Source organism: Aptenodytes patagonicus, chromosome 12 (genome assembly GCF_965638725.1).
Source record: "Aptenodytes patagonicus chromosome 12, bAptPat1.pri.cur, whole genome shotgun sequence".
In the NCBI taxonomy this organism is placed as follows: domain Eukaryota; kingdom Metazoa; phylum Chordata; class Aves; order Sphenisciformes; family Spheniscidae; genus Aptenodytes; species Aptenodytes patagonicus.
The window spans coordinates 10,407,168-10,424,924 of NC_134960.1; the positions used below are offsets into that span (position 1 = coordinate 10,407,168).

At 62.0% G+C, this 17,757-nt stretch overlaps 4 protein-coding genes across 5 annotated transcripts; 2 read left to right on the forward strand and 2 right to left on the reverse strand.

Annotated features, from left to right (window-relative positions):
- The first annotated feature begins 582 nt into the window (after positions 1-582).
- ARL10 (ARF like GTPase 10) lies at positions 583-3,462 on the forward strand. The gene is made up of 4 exons (XM_076349868.1): positions 583-779; positions 1,363-1,525; positions 1,757-1,932; positions 2,375-3,462. Exons 1-4 carry the CDS (start codon positions 600-602, stop codon positions 2,549-2,551), a joined length of 696 nt encoding a protein of 231 aa, XP_076205983.1. The 5' UTR covers positions 583-599; the 3' UTR covers positions 2,552-3,462.
- A 283-nt stretch (positions 3,463-3,745) lies between these two features.
- NOP16 (NOP16 nucleolar protein) lies at positions 3,746-7,195 on the reverse strand. The gene is made up of 5 exons (XM_076349869.1): positions 7,063-7,195; positions 6,737-6,851; positions 5,967-6,036; positions 5,102-5,208; positions 3,746-4,187 (listed from the first exon to the last, which is right to left on the reverse strand). The coding sequence occupies exons 1-5, from the start codon at positions 7,167-7,169 to the stop codon at positions 4,044-4,046; spliced, it is 543 nt and encodes a 180-aa protein (XP_076205984.1). The 5' UTR covers positions 7,170-7,195; the 3' UTR covers positions 3,746-4,043.
- A 203-nt stretch (positions 7,196-7,398) lies between these two features.
- Positions 7,399-8,221, forward strand: HIGD2A (HIG1 hypoxia inducible domain family member 2A). Its single transcript, XM_076349643.1, has 2 exons — positions 7,399-7,571; positions 7,862-8,221. Exons 1-2 carry the CDS (start codon positions 7,457-7,459, stop codon positions 8,026-8,028), a joined length of 282 nt encoding a protein of 93 aa, XP_076205758.1. The 5' UTR covers positions 7,399-7,456; the 3' UTR covers positions 8,029-8,221.
- A 1,721-nt stretch (positions 8,222-9,942) lies between these two features.
- Positions 9,943-17,621, reverse strand: CLTB (clathrin light chain B). Of its 2 annotated transcripts, XM_076350481.1 has the most exons (6): positions 17,367-17,621; positions 15,562-15,608; positions 13,528-13,645; positions 13,133-13,244; positions 12,640-12,693; positions 9,943-12,145 (listed from the first exon to the last, which is right to left on the reverse strand). In XM_076350481.1, exons 1-6 carry the CDS (start codon positions 17,548-17,550, stop codon positions 11,974-11,976), a joined length of 687 nt encoding a protein of 228 aa, XP_076206596.1. In that variant the 5' UTR covers positions 17,551-17,621; the 3' UTR covers positions 9,943-11,973. The 2 variants fall into 2 exon arrangements, with proteins under 2 accessions (XP_076206596.1, XP_076206597.1); XM_076350482.1 differs by lacking the exon at positions 12,640-12,693.
- Positions 17,622-17,757: the final 136 nt, after the last annotated feature.

The window sequence follows — 17,757 nt, forward strand, 5'->3', positions numbered from 1 at the left end:
TCATACAATTGGCCTCGGCCCATCGATCCAGCCTGTCCAGGTCCCTCTGCAGAGCCTTCCTACCCTCGAGCAGATCAACACTCCCGCCCAACTTGGTGTCGTCTGCCAACTTACTGAGGGTGCACTCGATCCCCTCATCCAGATCATCGATAAAGATATTGAACAAGACCGGCCCCAGTACTGAGCCCTGGGGAACACCGTGACCGTGACCGGCCGCCAACTGGATGTAACTCCATTCACCACAACTCTCTGGGCCCGGCCGTCCAGCCAGTTTTTGACCCAGCGCAGAGTCCACCTGTCTAAGCCGTGAGCCGCCAGCTTCTCTAGGAGAATGCTGTGGGAGACAGTGTCAAAGGCCTTGCTGAAGCCCAGGTAGACCACATCCACAGCCTTTCCCTCATCCACCGTCCCTCCCTCCCTCCCCATCATCCCTCCATCTCCCCTTCCCTCCCCACCGCGGTCGGAGCGGCCCCTTTAAGCGCGGCGGTGACGTCACGGGCGGGCACAGCTGGCGGGGGTGGCACAGCTGCGCCGCGGCCGCGCGCTGCCGCTGCCGGTGCCGCTGCCGGTGCCGGTGCCGGTGCCGGTGCCGCTGCCGCATGGCTCCGCCCGGCGCCCTCCGGGACCTGACGCTGGCCCTGGGGGCCGCCGTGGCCGCCCTCGGCTCCCTCCTCTTCATCGCCTGGAAGATCTACTTCCGCGGCACCGGCACCGACTGGGGCGGCTGGTGGGAGCGGGAGCTGCGGGAGCTGCGGGACCGAGCCCCCGCCGGCGACGCGGTAAGGGGGGGACGGACCCCCGCCGGGACCCCCGGCCCACCGCGGGGCGGGAAGGGCGCAGGGTCGGCGTCTCCCCGGGATCCCCTGTACCAGGATCCCCTATACCGGGAGCCCCTTACCGGGATCTCTCCGATCCCAGCGGGCAGGGACGCGGCAGGGGGTCGGGATCCCTCCGCGTTCCTCACAGCCCCGAGACCGTCAAGCTGGGGAAGGGGCAGGGGGTCGGGATCGCCCCTGTGATCACCAGGCTGGGGAAGGCTCTGGATCTCCGGCGGGATCCCTCTGAGCACGCGGGGCTGGGGAAGGGGGCGCAGGGTCAGGATCCCCCGGAGCCGGTCAGAATGGATTCCCCAGGATATTCCGCAGGATGACGGCGCTCGGGGACCCTTCTGCGGCCCATCCTGCCGGGAAAGGGGTCCCCCGTCTGAAGCACCTCTGGAACCCACCGGGCTGGAGGCAGGGGCTGGGGGGGCTGGCAGGACCCCTTCCTCCGGGCTGGTCCCTCAACCAGCTGCCCGAGCACGGGGCTGCGGGTCCCGGGACCGGCCCCCACCCAGCCCCACACCCTCCTGCGTCCCCGCAGCTGGACTGGCGGCAGGTGCTGGTGCTGGGGCTGGACGGGGCGGGGAAGAGCAGCGTCCTGCACTACATCTGCAGCCAGACGGCCAGGGAGCGCATCGCACCCACCCGCGGCTTCAACTCTGCCCAGCTCTGCATTGAGGGGCTGGAGGTGGACCTGCTGGAGGGTAAGGCCGGCCTGGCCCCGCCGCGTCCCCCGGGGCTGAGCCTGCACGGTCCGGAGGGTCCCGCCACCTGCCGGCACTGGGCTGGGGGTGCAGAGCATCCCGGGCGGCGGGAGCATCCCGGGTGGTGGGAGCATCCTGAGCGGCGGGAGGTCTGGTTCCCCGGGGTGCTACAGGGAGGCGGCAGCCCCGCTCGCCCCCGCACGGGGGTCTGATCCTGCCCGTCTCCCGCAGTGGGGGGCAGCCAGAACCTGCGAGCGTACTGGCCCCACTACCTGAGCCAGGCCCATGTGCTGGTGTTCGTGGTGGACTCGGTGGACAGGTCGCGCCTGCTGACGGCGCGACAGGAGCTGCACGCGCTGCTGGCTGCGGAGCCCCGGCTGCCCCTGGTTGTGCTGGCCAACAAGCAGGTGGGTGTCCATCCGTCTGTCCCTGCAGCTGCCCCCGGGGCTGTTTGCAGCGAAACTGTCCCTCCCCAGCACCCTGAGGGGAAATCCTGATACCCAAAATCCAACAGCTCTTGCAAAATCCGATTTCTTGGGGCCTGTCTCCAGTCTTTGTCAGGAGGTGTGGCTGCCATTACCGGTGCCCTGGCTAACGAGTTTTAGAGCACCCAGGCAGCAGCCTGCAAAATCCCCCAGGGGAAATACACTCCCCAGGCAGGTGGTCAGACGCATGCCTGGTGCTGCTTCCCATTAGCTTGTGCCAAAGCAACTCCAAAGCAAGAGCGAGGCAGCCCTGCCTGTGCACGATCCAGGCCAGGACCGCACAGGCAGGACGGGGCTCCTGCCAGCCAGCAGCGCTGCTCCTGGCACTGCTCCCCTCCTGAGCGGCCGCCTCTCTCCCTCACAGGATAAGAGCAACGCCCTGAGTGCGGCAGAGCTGCGGGAGGAGCTGGCCCTGCACACGCTCAGCGGGCAGCGGGAGCTCTTCCTCCTGCCTACCAGTGCGACCTGGGCCAGCCTGAGCACTGCCACCAGCGTCCTCCACGTGAAGAGCCTGCTGGTCACCCTGCTCTCCCAGCCCTGAGCCAGCACGGGGGGCGGACAGGCTCCCACCCCCGGCACAGCTCCTCTTCACGGTCTGCGGTGCAAGGATGGAGGCGGCCAGGCAGGAGCCCTGGAGCTCAGACTCGCTGGTAGCAGGCTGCCAGTCCTGGTGTTTGCTGTGCCCCACGAGGTTTGGGGTTGAGCTGCAGCATGGCTGGCCTCAGGGAACATGAGCAGCGGGCTCTGCTCTCTGCCAGGGGGAGAGGGCAGCCGCCTCCCCCAGTTCAGGGATGAAGCCTCCCTTGGGATGGTGTCACGAGCATGGCTCTTACCTCCTGGTGAGTGGGAACGTGCAGCACAGGGCAGGGCCCCGCACCTTCACGGCAGCCCTGCAGGATATTAAATGAATGGGGCTGAACAAGCGAGGTAGCCCTCTCACCCACCGGCACGGACAGGTCATCCCAGGAGATGGGCTCTCCTTCCTGAAAAACACAAGGAGCTACTGGCACACACCAGTGGGAATAACCAGCTCAGGCTGTCCCTCACCAGGGCTAAGCACAGCTCTCAATTCCCCCAACTGTTACTTAAAGCTCTGTTTAGGAGAGATGAAGGCAGGTATCAGGAAGCCCTGCACTGCCCTTTCACCCTGAACAGGGTTAAAGACAGGCTGTTTGGTAGGAGCTGCACTCAGCAGGCATTTGCACCCCTGCCTGGTCTCCCTCCCTCTCAGCTGCCCCAGGAAGAAGTAGCCAGGCTCAGGGCCCGCAGGAAGCCCTGCCTGCAGGCAGAAGGGCTGCTGGGTCAGGCCATGGGGCGCTGGGTCCTGGAAAACCTATCGTGGAAGCTGGGGAGCACATCAGGGAAAGGGAGTACGCGCCGGCCAGTCTCTGCTGCGAAACCTTTTGTACAGTCGCTCCTTCCCTTTGTCAATAAAAGAGGCCGATCACTCTGCGCTGCACTCCAGCTCCTTGGCAGGGAAGGGGCCCCCAGCCCAGTCTTCTGAGCTGGAGGCAGGAAGGTCGCCTGGGGGGGGAAGAAAGCAGCACGTGGCCCCGCTCCAGCCTCTGCTTACAGGGAAATCAGCAAAGGCCCAAGTGCTGCCTGCACCCCGTGGGCCCCCAGCCCCGTTGCTGCAGGGGGTGACATACACCCGATGCCCATGTCCCGCGGGTTGGCACCAGGAGCTCTCTGAAGCGGGACTGCGCCAAGCGAAAGCCCATGAGCAAGACATTCACACCAACTTGAAAGAGTAATTTATTTTAACAAGGCAAAAGAAGTGCTGACTGCCACACAGAAAGGGAGCAGCACAGCACATTCAGTCCCAACGCCACAAGCCACAGCCAAGAGTTTTTCATGCCTGGTTATAACTGTCTCTGTCTAATGAAGGTCCTTCCTCCATCGCCAGAGGCTTTGCGTAGCTCAACGTGCTGGCGCTGAGGCTGTGACTGTCACCTGTCTGTCAGTCCCCGCTCCGCTCAGAAAATGGTCACGTCAAACCTGCACTTGCAGGCAAACCTGAGAAAAAAGGGCAGTCACTGCACGTCCATCTTTTCCTGCTTGAGAGATGCAATGAAATCCTTGTACTCCTCAGGATAGAAATTCTTGTACACATTGATCTTTCTCTTAATCTGCTTGGGAGTATCCTGGTAGTAGTTCTTCTCATCTCGAGCCATTTCCTGTGACAAAGGAGAGGGTAAGTCAGAGGAGTGGCCCCAAGGCCAAACACCAGACCAGCCCAGCCATGCTCCAAAGGCCCACCCAGGCCAGCTGGGATCACTGCCTGACTCGGACAGGGATCTGGCCAAGGTTCAATGCGCTGCTTCCCCTTAACAATCAGCTGACTGCAAAACAGGATCCAGGACAGAGAGGATTAGCAATTCCCATCCTGCAGAAGATGGGAGCCGGCAGTGTGCCCAGGCGGCCAAGAAGGCCAATGGCATCCTGGCCTGTATCAGAAATAGTGTGGCCAGCAGGACTAGGGAAGTGATCGTGCCCCTGTACTCGGCACTGGTGAGGCCGCACCTCGAATACGGTGTTCAGTTTTGGGTCCCTCACTACAAGAAGGACGTCGAGGTGCTGGAGCGTGTCCAGAGAAGGGCAACGAGGCTGGTGAGGGGTCTGGAGAACAAGTCTTACGAGGAGCGTCTGAGGGAACTGGGGTTGTTTAGCCTGGAGAAAAGGAGGCTGAGGGGAGACCTCATCACTCTCTACAACTCCCTGAAAGGAGGTTGTAGCGAGGTGGGTGTCGGTCTCTTCTCCCAAGTAACTAGTGACAGGACGAGAGGAAACGGCCTCAAGTTGCGCCAGGGGAGGTTTAGATTGGACATGGGGAAAAATTTCTTTACTGAAAGAGTGGTTAAACATTGGAAGAGGCTGCCCAGGGAAGTGGTTGAGTCCCCATCCCTGGAGGTATTTAAAAGACGTGTAGATGAGGCGCTTAGGGACATGGTTTAGTGGGCATGGTGGTGTTGGGTTGACGGTTGGACTCGATGATCTTAGAGGTCTTTTCCAACCTCAATGATTCTATGATTCTATGATCCAGGAGTAAATGGCTACGGGTGCTCCTCGCTCTGGGACAGCCAGTACTTGCCTTGTAGTTCTCCCCATGGTTCTGTATCATGTACCGCACGTAGTCAATGAGGTCTCGTGAGAGCGTGTTTGACTTCTTCTCGGGGAGACTGGCCTCATATTCCATCTCTAGGCAGAGGACAGAGACACCATGAAGCAGGGGAGGGAAGCAAGCAGCACCTCAGAGGTCCCCAGCCTCTTCCCAAGATTGAGCCCTGCCAGTACTGCAGAAAGGAGGTGGCTCCGGCAGCACAGCTCCGCTGCTCGCACACACGGGGCTGCTTCCCAGCACGATCATGCAGGAAAACGAACAAGACAACAGCCCTCCGCATAGACTGCAGGCATCCAGGCCTGCGCTGCAGCGCCTCTCCAGCTTATTCCACGAGGAGTGGAGCCCTTCTGCCCAGGCTGCAGAGCGTGACTGTTCAGAGCTGCCCAGCCCACCACGAACACACGCGGGGTACTGCAGCCACAGTTTCTTGTCACCCTGGTGCTACAGACCAGCACATTTCAGAGTGACAAGAGCCCTCTTCGGGCTGCAGGTAGAAATATTGCAAAAAAGGCAGCACAGGAGGGAAAAGGCAATTCATGAGGCAGAGGACACACGGGAACGGAAGATCTGCTGACCAGGCTCCCAGCTCAGCTGCAGCCTGGCTGGGAACCCCCAGCTGACTGCTGCCAGGGAGGTACTCCTCTACGAGCCCACAAGCCTGGGCAAGAAGTAACACCCTTTCCTGCCCCTGGCACAGCACAGAGATGAGAGACAAAATAACCCACAGGGCCTTGGGAGAACGCCAAATGCAATGGCAGCAGCGCGGTTCGGCAGGAAACCCGCCAAGGCTGGAGGTGGTGAAGCACTCCCTGGGGAGGACAGAAGCAGCACTGACCGTTCACCACGTAGGGCTTCCGCACTATTTTCTTTCCTTGCTTCCGTCCATCGCTTTCCACTTCCATCCCCTGTGTTAAATGAGAGAGAAGGCAACTCAGGAAAAGTCCATTTGGAAGAGAGCTGTGTCCCCATACGTTGCTCCCAAAACTCCAAACTGCTTATACAATGGCTGCAAGGACCAGGAAATCTCAGCTGGCTTAAGCAGAGCCTTATTTGCGCCATTAAGCTAGCTCGTGGGCAAGCCTGTTGCCCAAACAATACTGTGTGAACGGAGACAAGTGACAAACAAGGTCACTCCTGTTTTTTTCATGAGTGTGACATTTCGTGGGGCCACCTTTTGCCTGGAAGCATTGCCCACCGATGCAGGCAGGCCAGGCTGGCACTGCTGTACACAAAGAGGCTTTCTTTGTTATCAGGAGCAACTCGGCTGCAGTGTTTCCAACCCCACCTCTCTCTGGCAAGTCCCAGGAGATTGACTGATGTTATTTATACTTGTTCTAAAGTCCATTATTTCTCTGTGACACTGTAGCTCGTTCCCACGCCGGGATCTTGGCGAGAGAAGCGTATCGATAAAGATCAGAAACCTGTCCACCTACAGAGACTGATCCAGAGCCACCTGACCCACGCCCCAAGGCGGGCTGCTCTCCACGCTGCTTTTTCCCAGCCCGGCTGCGTGTCCTGGGGGAGGCCCGACCTTCCACCCCCCTCAAAGGAGCAGCCCCAGCCGAGCCCCCGCGCCCTCCCCCGGCGGCGCACGGCCGCACTCACCAGCAGCTTCTTCTTGGGGACGGGGACGGCCTTGTTGGGATCGTCGGCCAGGCCCATCTCGGCCAGGTTCTGCGCCACCGACTTGGTCGGGTCCCAGGCATGGCGGATATGCGAGCTGCGCGGAGACAGGCACCGGCATCGCGGGCTGCGCTCACCCTCCCCGCGTGGGTGCGTGTCCCCCTCCCCGCAGACAAGCGCCCATCGAGACGTGCAGCAGGTCCCCCCGGGGCACCCACTCCCACACGGCGGCGGGCTGACGGCCGCCCTGCCCACAGCCCAGGCACGGGCCCGCGGCCCCCCGTGTGCCCGCCCCCCGCGGCCCTCACCAGGCGATGCGCGGGGCGGCGCGGCGGCGGGCGCTGCGGTAGAGCCGCTTGCGGTTGAGGTTGTAGGAGTACTTCTGCCGCCGGCTCTTCCCCTTCGCCTTCGGCATGGCGGCCCCACGCTGCTGCCGCCGACGAGCGCCGGGCCGGGCCGCGCGGGGCGGGGCCGGGCCGCGGGGCACCACGGGAAGTGTAGTCTCGCGCGCGTAGTACCGCCTGCGGGGTGTCCCCGCCGCGGACTACAACCCCCGGCATGCCCCGCGGCGGGGGGGCGGGGCGGGGCGCGCGGCCTGCCGGGAGCGGTTCCCCCCCATTGGCCGCCGGGAGCGCGCGCCGCTTCCTGGCTACGGCAGCCGGGGAGGGTCGCGGGTGGTCACCTTCCCTGTGGGCCGCAGCCATGGCGGCCGGGCCTCCCCCGCCGCTGGAGCCCAGCCCGCTGCCGGTGTTCAGCGAGGAGGGCTTCGGGGACAAGTTCCTGCGCAAGACCCGCGAGAACCCCCTGGTGCCCCTCGGTGAGGGGGAACGGCCGGGGGGTGGCGGTGGGGGGGCTGCGGTCAGGGAGAAGGGCCGGGGCGATGGGGGCTGGTGACGGGGAGGGCAGCGAGCGGTGGACCGGCCCTTCTTGTGCCCAAACCCAAGGGGCTGCCCGCCGGGGAGGCACCTCGTGTTTGAGGGCGTTGTCTGGCAAGCCAGCCACGCTCCGGTGCGGGGGGATGTGGGGGGGGAGGCGGGAGGAGGCGGGAGCTGGACCTCGCAGCCCCTGCCCGGCTCCGCTGACCCGTCCCTCCGTCCTTCTCTGCAGGCTGCCTCTGCACCGTCGGCGTCCTGACCTACGGACTGATCAGCTTCCAGAGAGGCAACACCCGTCGGTCTCAGCTGATGATGCGGGCGCGTATCCTGGCCCAGGGCTTCACCTTCGCGGCCCTCCTGGGAGGCATGGTGGTCACAGCCATGAAATCTAGAAAGTGAAATCAGGCAAGAGAGAAGCTGCGGCCGCGGGCCTGCGCCCGCCAGCCTGTGCCCCAGCTGGCAGGGTGGATTCTGGCTGCGGATGGAGTTTTCTGAGAGACAGTTGTGATGTCTCGGTGGAGCCAGTTGTCAGAGAGGCTCTGTGTTCCAGACCACTGGAAATGCGGCTAATACACCTCTGTGATTAACCTAACGTTTGGGCCGTGGCATTTTTTGATTCCCTTAGAGCTTATCCTCCTGCAACACTGGAGGCTGCGCCTCACTAAGGCTCTCCACCCCCGTCAGACCTCTTGTCCCTGCTCGGTGCTGTCACGGTCTGTTAAAATTGTGTCCTGTGGGTCGTGGTCTGCACTGAGGTGTGGCTTTAGTCAGGCGGTGCACCAACATTTGAGAAATGAGCTGCCCGGGTAGGAAGGAACAGCTCTGTTTATGGCTTGATCCTGGCAGGACAGAGTTCACGAGCAGCGGGTGAGTTGCCTGGGGACAGTATGTAATCTGTTTGGTTGCAACTGGTGAGTAATAAAGTGAATTGCAGTGAGATTCTGACTGATACTGGATTGCAGAGCATTGAGAAGCCAGAAGAGTAAACAGTGTAGGAAGGAAGGGGAGCAGGCACGGCTGCCTCGAAGCTGTGGTGATGCAAGCAGGACACAAGAGAGGTAACTCCCTGTGAAAACAACTTGGGAACTTGCATTTCCGAAACAGGGCCTGGCCGCGTTCTCTGGGACGTGCTGCTGCTTTGGCTGCTCTTGCCGGGGAGTCGGTTCCTGTGCAGCTCGCTGCTTCACGTGAGCTGGAACTGGCTGCTGAGCAAGTGCCCTGTTCCCAGAGGGAGCTGCACTGCCTGTGTCGTGACAACCATCGTCACGGGCGGCTCCAAGTCCTGCCATTGGTGTTGGAACACTTGGATCACACCAGGGGTGTTCAGTGAGCAGCGAGGCTAACAAGACTTTGCTCTCCCGTGTCAGGGCCGCAGAGCGGGGAGGAAATGGGGCCGTAGGCTCTGTTTGCTGTGTGGCTGCGGCGGCTTGTCCCTACCTGTAGGCAGAGCGTATCTCTGCAGGGGAAAGGGGCACAGACACTACTAACCGCACTGCAATGTTGAGCTGCCTGGGGCGTTTCCAGGCTTTGCTCTCTGGGTGTCTGCACATTGGTGCCTGCGCCCCAGCCCTCCCTGACCTGCAGTGGCTTTGCAGCCGGCTGCCTGGCAGCTTGCTGATCCTGCTTCGCCCTTACAAGCAGCTCTGGAGGAGAGGGTGGGGCGTAAACTCGCTCTGCCCATGAACGAGCGCTTGGTTTGTCCCATCTGGGGAACCATGCTGGTGGGCCTCGACAAGGACAGGGTGAAGGCTCTCGCCCACCAGAGCTGAATTCTGAAATGCGAGGGTGGGGGACAAGCCGTTGCCGGTGCCGAGCGGTGTGAGCTCCACCTCAGCACGAGGGAGCCCGGTGCTCTGCCTGCTGTGGCACCGTGGCGCTGCCTGCCTTCCCTGGTTGGCTGCCTGCTCAGCACGTCTTTCCCAGAAGAAGCTGCTTTTGGCTGCCTCGCTGGCACTTCCAGCCCAGCCAGCTTGGGGCAGGGGCGTGAGGCAGCTGGTGGGCAGATCTGCGAGTGCAATCCCTTGGCAGCCCTGGCAGCCTGGAGATGGGCACAGTGGGCTGGGGAGCAGCTCAGCCCATCTGGACAAGCAGGAGCTTGCAGCTCCCTGGGGGCAGAGCAGAGCCCCCCTGGTCCTGCTGCCAGCGCTTCTGCCCCGGCCTAGCGCAAACCCTCTGGCCCTTCCCCTCGTTCCTCTTTTTTCCTGTAGGACGTGGCTCCTCCAGCCCCGTCCTTTCCGCAGGAGGCTTCGTGGCTGTGGGTTCTCCTAAACACACGCGTGTGTGTTGCTGAAGCAGAAAGATGACAGCGCCCTGTAGGATTGGAGTTGTCGGTTTATTGAAACAGGTGATTTGAACAGTCACAGATACCAAAGCCGAGGGGATGTAGAACAGCTGTGGGCATGGCTCCCCGGGAGCTGGCTGCCCCTGCCTGACATGGGGTGCACAGCAGCCGGGGCACCCAGGGGCCTGGCTGCCTGCAGGGGCTGGAGGGACAGAGCGCAGGGGGGCTCTCCACCCCTGGGAAGCAGCCAGAGGCGCTTCCCGCTGCTCTGCAGTGAAAGGCGGAGGCAGGCAGCCAAGTCTCGAGGTATCATGCATCCGTGTCCATCCCGCACTGCAGCAGAGCTGCCTACGCATGCTGGAGCGCAGGGGGACAGAGTAAGAGCGATCAGCCCTATGGACAAGGTGGCACAATCCCAGCACACAACACCGAGTGACTCCCTGTGCACCCATTTCCCTTCCCTTCCCTTCCCAGCCCGCTGCTGAGCCTGTGCCCCAGAGCCAGGGGTGCCCGGTCACCCCACGAGGGCTGCAGCAGCAGGGCAGGTGACCTTCCTGACTTGAGTCATAGCTGCAGGGCGGGAGAGCTCTGCATACTTGCTTTTTGGCTGAGCAGGGCTCTGCAGTGAGGCTCAAGCAAATGTTTTGTGGGCTCTGCTACGTGTCCCCCCAGCCCACCGCTGTGAGCCCTTCCCAAGCCCCCGGCAGGCCAGATCTGGGGCACAAGCTCCAGACTGCCCCGCAGCAGGGTGCACGCAGGCCTGCCCCTCTCCTGCTACGCAGTTTTGCAGGTTTCCAGGGCTGGGCCTCCGAGCCGGAGGGGCTGGTGCCGGCCCCACCAAGCAGAGGAGAGAAAGCCGGTGTTCAGGCTGGAAAGTCTGCGGGGGCGGGGAGTGGGCCTGAGGAATCTCGCCACGCTGCTTTAGGTGTGCAAATCCAGCAGGGGGCTAGAGAGAAGCCACAAAGCAGCTGCAGACAGATGTGCAGCTTGTTCTCCAGGGACAGCACAAGCCCCAGCACCAGAACTCTGCCCAATCCTGCTCTGGGCCCCTGGGTTAGGGAGCTGGGGGCTCAACCTGCCCCACAGCAGCTGGACCTTCCTTTGTGCTTCCCTGCAACCACACAGCCTCCATCTCCCATCCTAGTAGCAGGGGAAGCAGCAGAGCAGAACTAAGGGCCCCCAAAGCCTGGCACCCCACATTCCCAACTGCTGGTGGTCTTGGGGAAGGGACAGGAAACATCCTCCACGCTCACCCCATGGCCCCTTCCCAGTGCCCTGCGCCACCATACTGCCTGGCACCAGTAGCCCCCAGGATGGACAGGACACTGCAACTGCTGCTCGGAGCCCCACCAGCTTTTTGGGGTGCACAGCCAGGCTGGGGAGAGGTCTGCTGGGCTTGGGGCAACTGCTGGCAGTCCCGGCCCAGCCTGGGTGCCTGCACTCACATTCCTCAGTCCCTGCTAGCCCAGGAGCATCACGCTGTGGCTGTGCTCCCTGCAGGACCTTGCAGTGCGGAGCTGAGTCAGGACTGTTTCTCCACCCTCCCAGCCAGCTCTGCTCTAAACCCTGCTGGAAAGGCAGAGGGGAGCCAGGGGTCCCACTAGGATTGCTGCCTTGGGGCTAGGACCCAGGCCCAGACACGGGGCTGCCATGCCTGCACTCGCCCAGCGCCAGGACAGCCGCAGGCAGGTTTATTCCCAGCACAGGGGTGAGGTGGGGAACACGGGGTGGGGTGTTCCCCCTCTCACTCAGCCAGGCCCCTGGGCACAACCTCCCGCAGAGCCCAGGCCGGGGGCTCCGCCGCTAACTCAACTCTGCCACCCAGTGTCGCTTCTCGGGGAAATGCCACAGTAATAAATAAGTGTAAAAAGAGACCGATGCACCTTTTAAGCAAAGGAAAACCATGGGGAGAGTTACAACCAGTGACTCGAGCACAGCCGAGGCGTACACCAGGGAGCAGGGGGCAGGCAGGGTGAGGCCCCTCGTGGGCTGGCCCCACAAAGCCGCCCTGCTCAGTGAGCCTGGCCTTGCTCTGCTGCACTCCTGGCTGTGCCAGGCAGCAGCTAGCGGGACAGGGGCGTCTGTTTGAGGGAGATGAGCACCGAGCGCATCCGCGAGACATCCTTGCTCTGCTTGCTGCTCTTGGGGTTGAAATCACAGAGCTGGGCCACCTTCTCCCACTCGGACCCCGGGGTTTCCTCCTTGGACTCCTTCAGGAATGCTTCCTCCGAGGCCCTGCGGAGATGTTGAGGGTTGTGACTGGCAGATCCCTTTCCAAGGAGACCCTCCCCTCTGTCTGGGAACCCCTCATGTCCTGGCTTCTTGTCCCCTTGCTCCAGCCGATGAGCTCAGGATCCTCCGGGATCCAGAGACACACAATGCTCAAGGCTGCTGTTGGCTGCACTCCCCCAAGATATCGTTCATCCAGGGGCACGGGGGTGTCTGCCTGCTCCCAAGACTTCTCCACCCCCCAGAGCTGTCCCCCAAAAAGCACAAGACCCCACAGCTTTGCCTCTTCAACCAGCCCCCACAAGGGCATTTCCAGGAGCTCCACTTGCCTCCTAAGACTCCACCATTTGGAGACACTCAGCTGCAGCATCCTCCCTCCAGGACCTCACCAGGGCCCAGTACCTCCCAGCTTCCCCCCCTTCCCTTGGCTGGGCAGCCAGTGCTGGGGCCAGGACCCCCAGACCCTGTGGGGCAGGATACAGTCTATAAGAGGCACATACACATAGCCAATCACATCGGCGTCCGGCTGCTGGTAAAAGGCTTTGTCAGCGATCCTAGCCCCCGAGGCACAGAGAGAGAGAGAACGCAGAGCAGACAGGCAGGCAGAGGGTTAGAAAGAGAGAAACAGAGAGGGGGTTAGCGTCCTCCTGCAAGAGTGTGACCATCACAGCATACACGGCACCAGGAAAACCTGCCGGTGACAGCAGGGCTGCGCAGACAGTGCCCCAAACCTGCCCCGATGCGAGGCCCACACGGGGGGCAGGAGGCACTGAGATCCCACTGTGATCCCAGTGTGGTCCCAGCCAGGGTGGCTCTGCACAGCCACCAGAGCCGCTCAAAGCCCCGGGGCCTCTCCCCTTGCCTGGCAAAGCTCCGTCCCCGCAGGGCTGGGCCCCGCTGTGGGGCAGAGGCCCCCAGACATCCCAGGAAGGCAGATCTGGCTGCACAGCAGCTCCCGTTGCAGCCCTTGCAGCCACGCTGAGCCTAACATACCTGTTGTTTGCCCGGTTCTTCTCCATCTGCTCATTCTGACGCAGGTTCCACTCCTCCAGGTCCTTCTTGGCCTTCTCACGCCATTCCTGCTCAGTCACCTTTGATGCCGCATCTAAGGCCAGGGCGAGACAGACCCCATCAGCCAGCTGGGCAGCCCCTTGGCAGGCAGGACAGCTGCAGCCCCCCAGGCCTGTCCCTGATCCCAACTAGTACTGTCTGAAAGGCGTCACTGCCCCAAGGACAGCAGATCCTTGGCAGGGGCACCCACAGGGCGTGGGGCACGAGACACCTCTCTGGGATGCAGCAGGGTCACCGCCAGGTGAGGGACCCCGAGGGCCCTGACTGCCATGTCACAAGGTGCCACGAGCGTGGCCACACACAGCCTTGGGTCTCACCCAGCTCCTCGAGGCGCTTCTTCTGCTCCTCCCTCCACTTGCGGATGCTCTCAGGTTCCTGGGTCAGCCGGTCAGCCTTGGCTATGGCTGCGTAGGCATCTGTGGGGCCGTTGGACTCCTGCAGGACACAAGCACCTCACCATCAGCACCAGCTCCTCCCACAGCCCAGCCCAGCCACCTTGAAGGGCTGGCAGCAGGGCAGGACTCCACGCTCCCAGCACTCGGACAAGCCAAGACAGGAGGTAGGGAAGGTGACAGCCTGGGACATCTGGGACAGTGTCCCCAAAGCGCTGCTCAAGCTGCTGTCCCAGCTCCCAGGCCCTGCCACCCAGAAAGACTTCCCAGCGTTCCCCTCCTTGACTTGCTGCTCACTGCCAACACAGCTCTCGCATCCCCTGGGCAGCCCCACAGCAGAGGACAGCCACCAGCTTTGTGACATGCTCCTGTCGTGGTTTAACCCCAGTTGGCAACTAAGCACCACACAGCCGCTCGCTCACTCCCCCCCGGTGGGATGGGGGAGAGAATCGGAAGGGTAAAAGTGAGAAAATTCATGGGTTGAGATAAGAGTAGTTTAGTAATTGAAATAATAGCATAATAATAATAATAATAATAATAATTGTAATGGAAAATAAAACAACGAGAGAGAAGAGAAAAAAAAAACCAGGGAAAGGAAAAAGATTGATGCAACCGCTCACTACCCGCTGACCGACAGCCAATCAGTCCCCAGGCAGCAATCGCTGCCCCCCGGCCAACTCCCCCCGGCTTATATACTGAGCATGACGTCACATGGCATGGAATATCCCTTTGGCCAGTTTGGGTCAGCTGTCCTGGCTGTGCCCCCTCCCAGCTTCTTGTGCACCTCCTCACTGGCAGAGTATGGGAAGCTGAAGTGTCCTTGACTTAGTATAAACACTGCTTAACAACAACTAAAACATCAGTGTGTTATCACATTATTCTCATGCTAAATCCAAAACACAGCACTGTGCCAGTTACTAGGAAGAAAATTAATTCCATCCCAGCCGAAACCAGGACAGCTCCCCACCAACACCTGGCTTCCCTGGCCCTGACTTGGGCCGAGGCAGCTCCAGGACTGAGTGTCATTACAGGCTTGGCCACAACAGACAGGGACAGCCCAGGTGAGAGGCAGAGCCCAAGGGAGGTACAGCTCTCTGCCTCCGAGCCGAGCTGCCTGTGTGGCTCCTGCCAGGCCCAGCACCATGCTGGCTCAGCACCTCTCCTAACACCTTCCGCTGGCCAGGATGCCCAGCCTGACACCGAGCTCAGCAATGGGATTACGGCTCTCCTCCAAGATTCCCAATCTAATTAAGTCTGTCCCATCTCTAATGTGATTATCATCCCATAAACTAGGCACGGGCAATGCACATGCCACACTGCTAGGCACCGAGTGGGGCGAAGGGCTTGTCAGATGCTGGCACAGCTTCTCCTGTAGCCAGCAGAGCTGGGCTTCGGGCTCCCAAAGAGAGCTGACACCCAGGCGGGTGGCCCCCATGAAACACCCTTGGCCATGGGGCAAGTGAGTTTAATGGGAGGTGCTGCCAGGACTTGGGGGCAAGTGAGTTTAATGGGAGGTGCTGCCAGGACTTGGCAGCAAGGCCACAGCAAAGCAAGTGTCCCATGGCAGCCCTGTCCTGCCTCTGGACTCTAAGAGATGCTCCTGACTGCCCCGGAGGCCTCCAGGAGCTACCCAGGCTGGAGAGAGGGGGCTTCTGTGGGGAATGGAGGATTTGTCATCTGCTCTTAGGGCCCAGGCACTCCTTCAGGACACAGGCCACCTGCAAACAGATTTGGGGCAGGTCATGGCAGGTGGGACCAATCTTCTCTTCAAAGAGGGGTGAGAATGGAGCAGCCAGGACTCCCCCACGAGACCCAGACCTTCCCAGGAGCACCATAGCTGTTCTGGGGCTGGATAGCAAAGTCCAGTCAATCCTGGGGGCAGAGCAGCAGAGTGCTGGCCCCATACCCACCCAATCCCCCTTAGCACCGCTGAGCCAGGGCAAGGGGCTGAGCTCTCACCTGAAAGACATCTCCATTGACAGTGGCTCCTCCATTCTGGAAACCAGCTAGAGAAAAAGGAAGAGAGAAAGACAAACACAACTATGGCAGCTGCAGGTGTTCCCAGAGGGGCTGGTGTTCATGAAACTGAAGCAAATCAGTTCCTGGGAGTTTGGCTGTGCCATTTCCAGCCCAGCACACCCATCCACAACAGCCCCACATATGTGGGCCAGGCCCCATGGTCTCCTGTCCTTGGTGGGATTCAGCCAGCACTTCTCTCTCTCCCAGACAAGCCTCTTGGGGCATTTATGTCTTTATGGCGTTTTCACTGGTGTTTTATCTTATCTGAAGATTACGGAAACTGTTCCAGGCACGGGGCTGGACACAGGCAGGTACTCTGACTGTAGAAAGACAACCTGACCAACCCCAACCCGCAAGCAGCTAGGCAGAGGCTGCCGATGGACACAGACAGCTGACCCAGAAATGTCAGCTGAGTGCCCAGCAGCACAGGGCTGCGATGGGAAGGCAACCCTGCCAGGGACAGAGCCCACAGAAACACTGCAGTGTGCTCCACCAGGAGAGGAGGGTAGGAGGGCATGCCAAGGTCCTCGAGAGCCCACCTGGGGGCACGTCCCTGGGACAAGCTGCAAGTTAGGGCTGGGAATGAGGCACCACTGAAACCCACAGCTGGGGTACAGCCCCATCTCCCCCCCAGCCCAAGCTGCACACCAGGGCCACAAGGCCAGCCCCGTGCAGGGCTCTCCGCTGCTAGGCAGAGAAGAGGCTTTGAAGGAGGCAGACTCTAGGCTCTGAGCTGCCACAGCTCTGATGACCACAGGGCTTCTACCGGTCAGCTAGCTGCAGGCACAGGCAGTTGCACAGCCACACTGCAGCTCAGGCAAGCGCCATCCCCACAGTGCTCGTCCCCACGGTGCGGCTCCGACTACACCCAGCTCCAGCCTGTCTGACTGCATTTATCACCACAGCTGTCAACACCTCGCTGGGCCCAGGTCTGCCTCCGCAGCCCTGTGTGCGGAGAGGTGAAACCACTGCTCCACAGCCAGCACAAGGAGGCCCTGTGGGCCTGGGTTAGGGGAAGGAGTCAGAGTACTGTGGCAGCAGCGTCCCTAAGTCCATGTGGAGAGCAGACCCCGGGCCCCTGCTACGTACCAAAGGCCCCACGGACTGGAGGCAAGAGATCAAGATTAGCACCTTCTACCTGCAGGGCCTGGGACCACAATGTCCCCAATGGAAATGCCTTCCATTTTGCACCCCAAAGGGCTCTCCTGCCTGTGGGGACAGTGACAGGGCTGTCATTGCTCCTCAGCTCTGCCTGGATGCCTCTCACTTTGCCCTAGCTGGGGGCACTGAGACACGGAGACAAGGGTCCATCCAACCCAAGGAGCCCAGCCTGAGCACACGGGGGAGGAATAGCCCCACAGCTGGCAAGTTCCAGCTCAGGGTTCCCCCCACATCCTGAGGCTTGAGAGGGAACCCCAACATCAAGCCCTTTGGGACCAAGCACAGGCCCTGGATAGTCCTTGTTGGGATGTAGGCCTGGTCCATTGGAGAACCCCATCACCTGCCCATTGGGGATGCAGCATGGACCCCATCACCCACTGGGGGTGCAGTGCATCCCACGGGGAACCCCAGTCCCACGGGGGGTGCAGCCTGGCGGGCACCCCTCCCTGTCCTCGGGGCAAGAGGGGGCACAGTCCTCCTTTACACCCACGGGGTGGCAGCCCCCCTCCGTGCCCACCGGGCGCGCAGCCAGGAGAACCCCGCGGGCCCCCGGCCGTGCCAGCCCGGCGCAGCGCGGCGCTCACCCGGTTCCGGCGGGGCCGCCTGCCCGGCCGGGGCGGCGGCCGATTCGCCGTCGGTCGGCCCGAAACCCTCGTCGTTCTCGATGCCCGCGATCTCGCTCTCCTGCTGGGCAAGGAAGGCGGCGGCCGGGTCCTCCTCGGCGCCGGCCCCCTCGGACGAGGAAAAGAAGCCGAAGTCGTCGGCCATGGCCGGCCCGCCCGCCCCGTTCCCGCTGTGCGGCTTGGCTGGGCTCGACTGGGCCCGGGCGGAGCTGTCACTGCGGCGGCGGCGGGCGGGGCGGCCGCGCTGACATCAGCGGCGGGGCGGCCCCGCCGGGCGCGTCCCGCTTCCCCGCCTCCCAGCACATCACCAGCCCGTCGGCCGGGGCCGAGCCGCAGCCTGCTCCCCGCATCG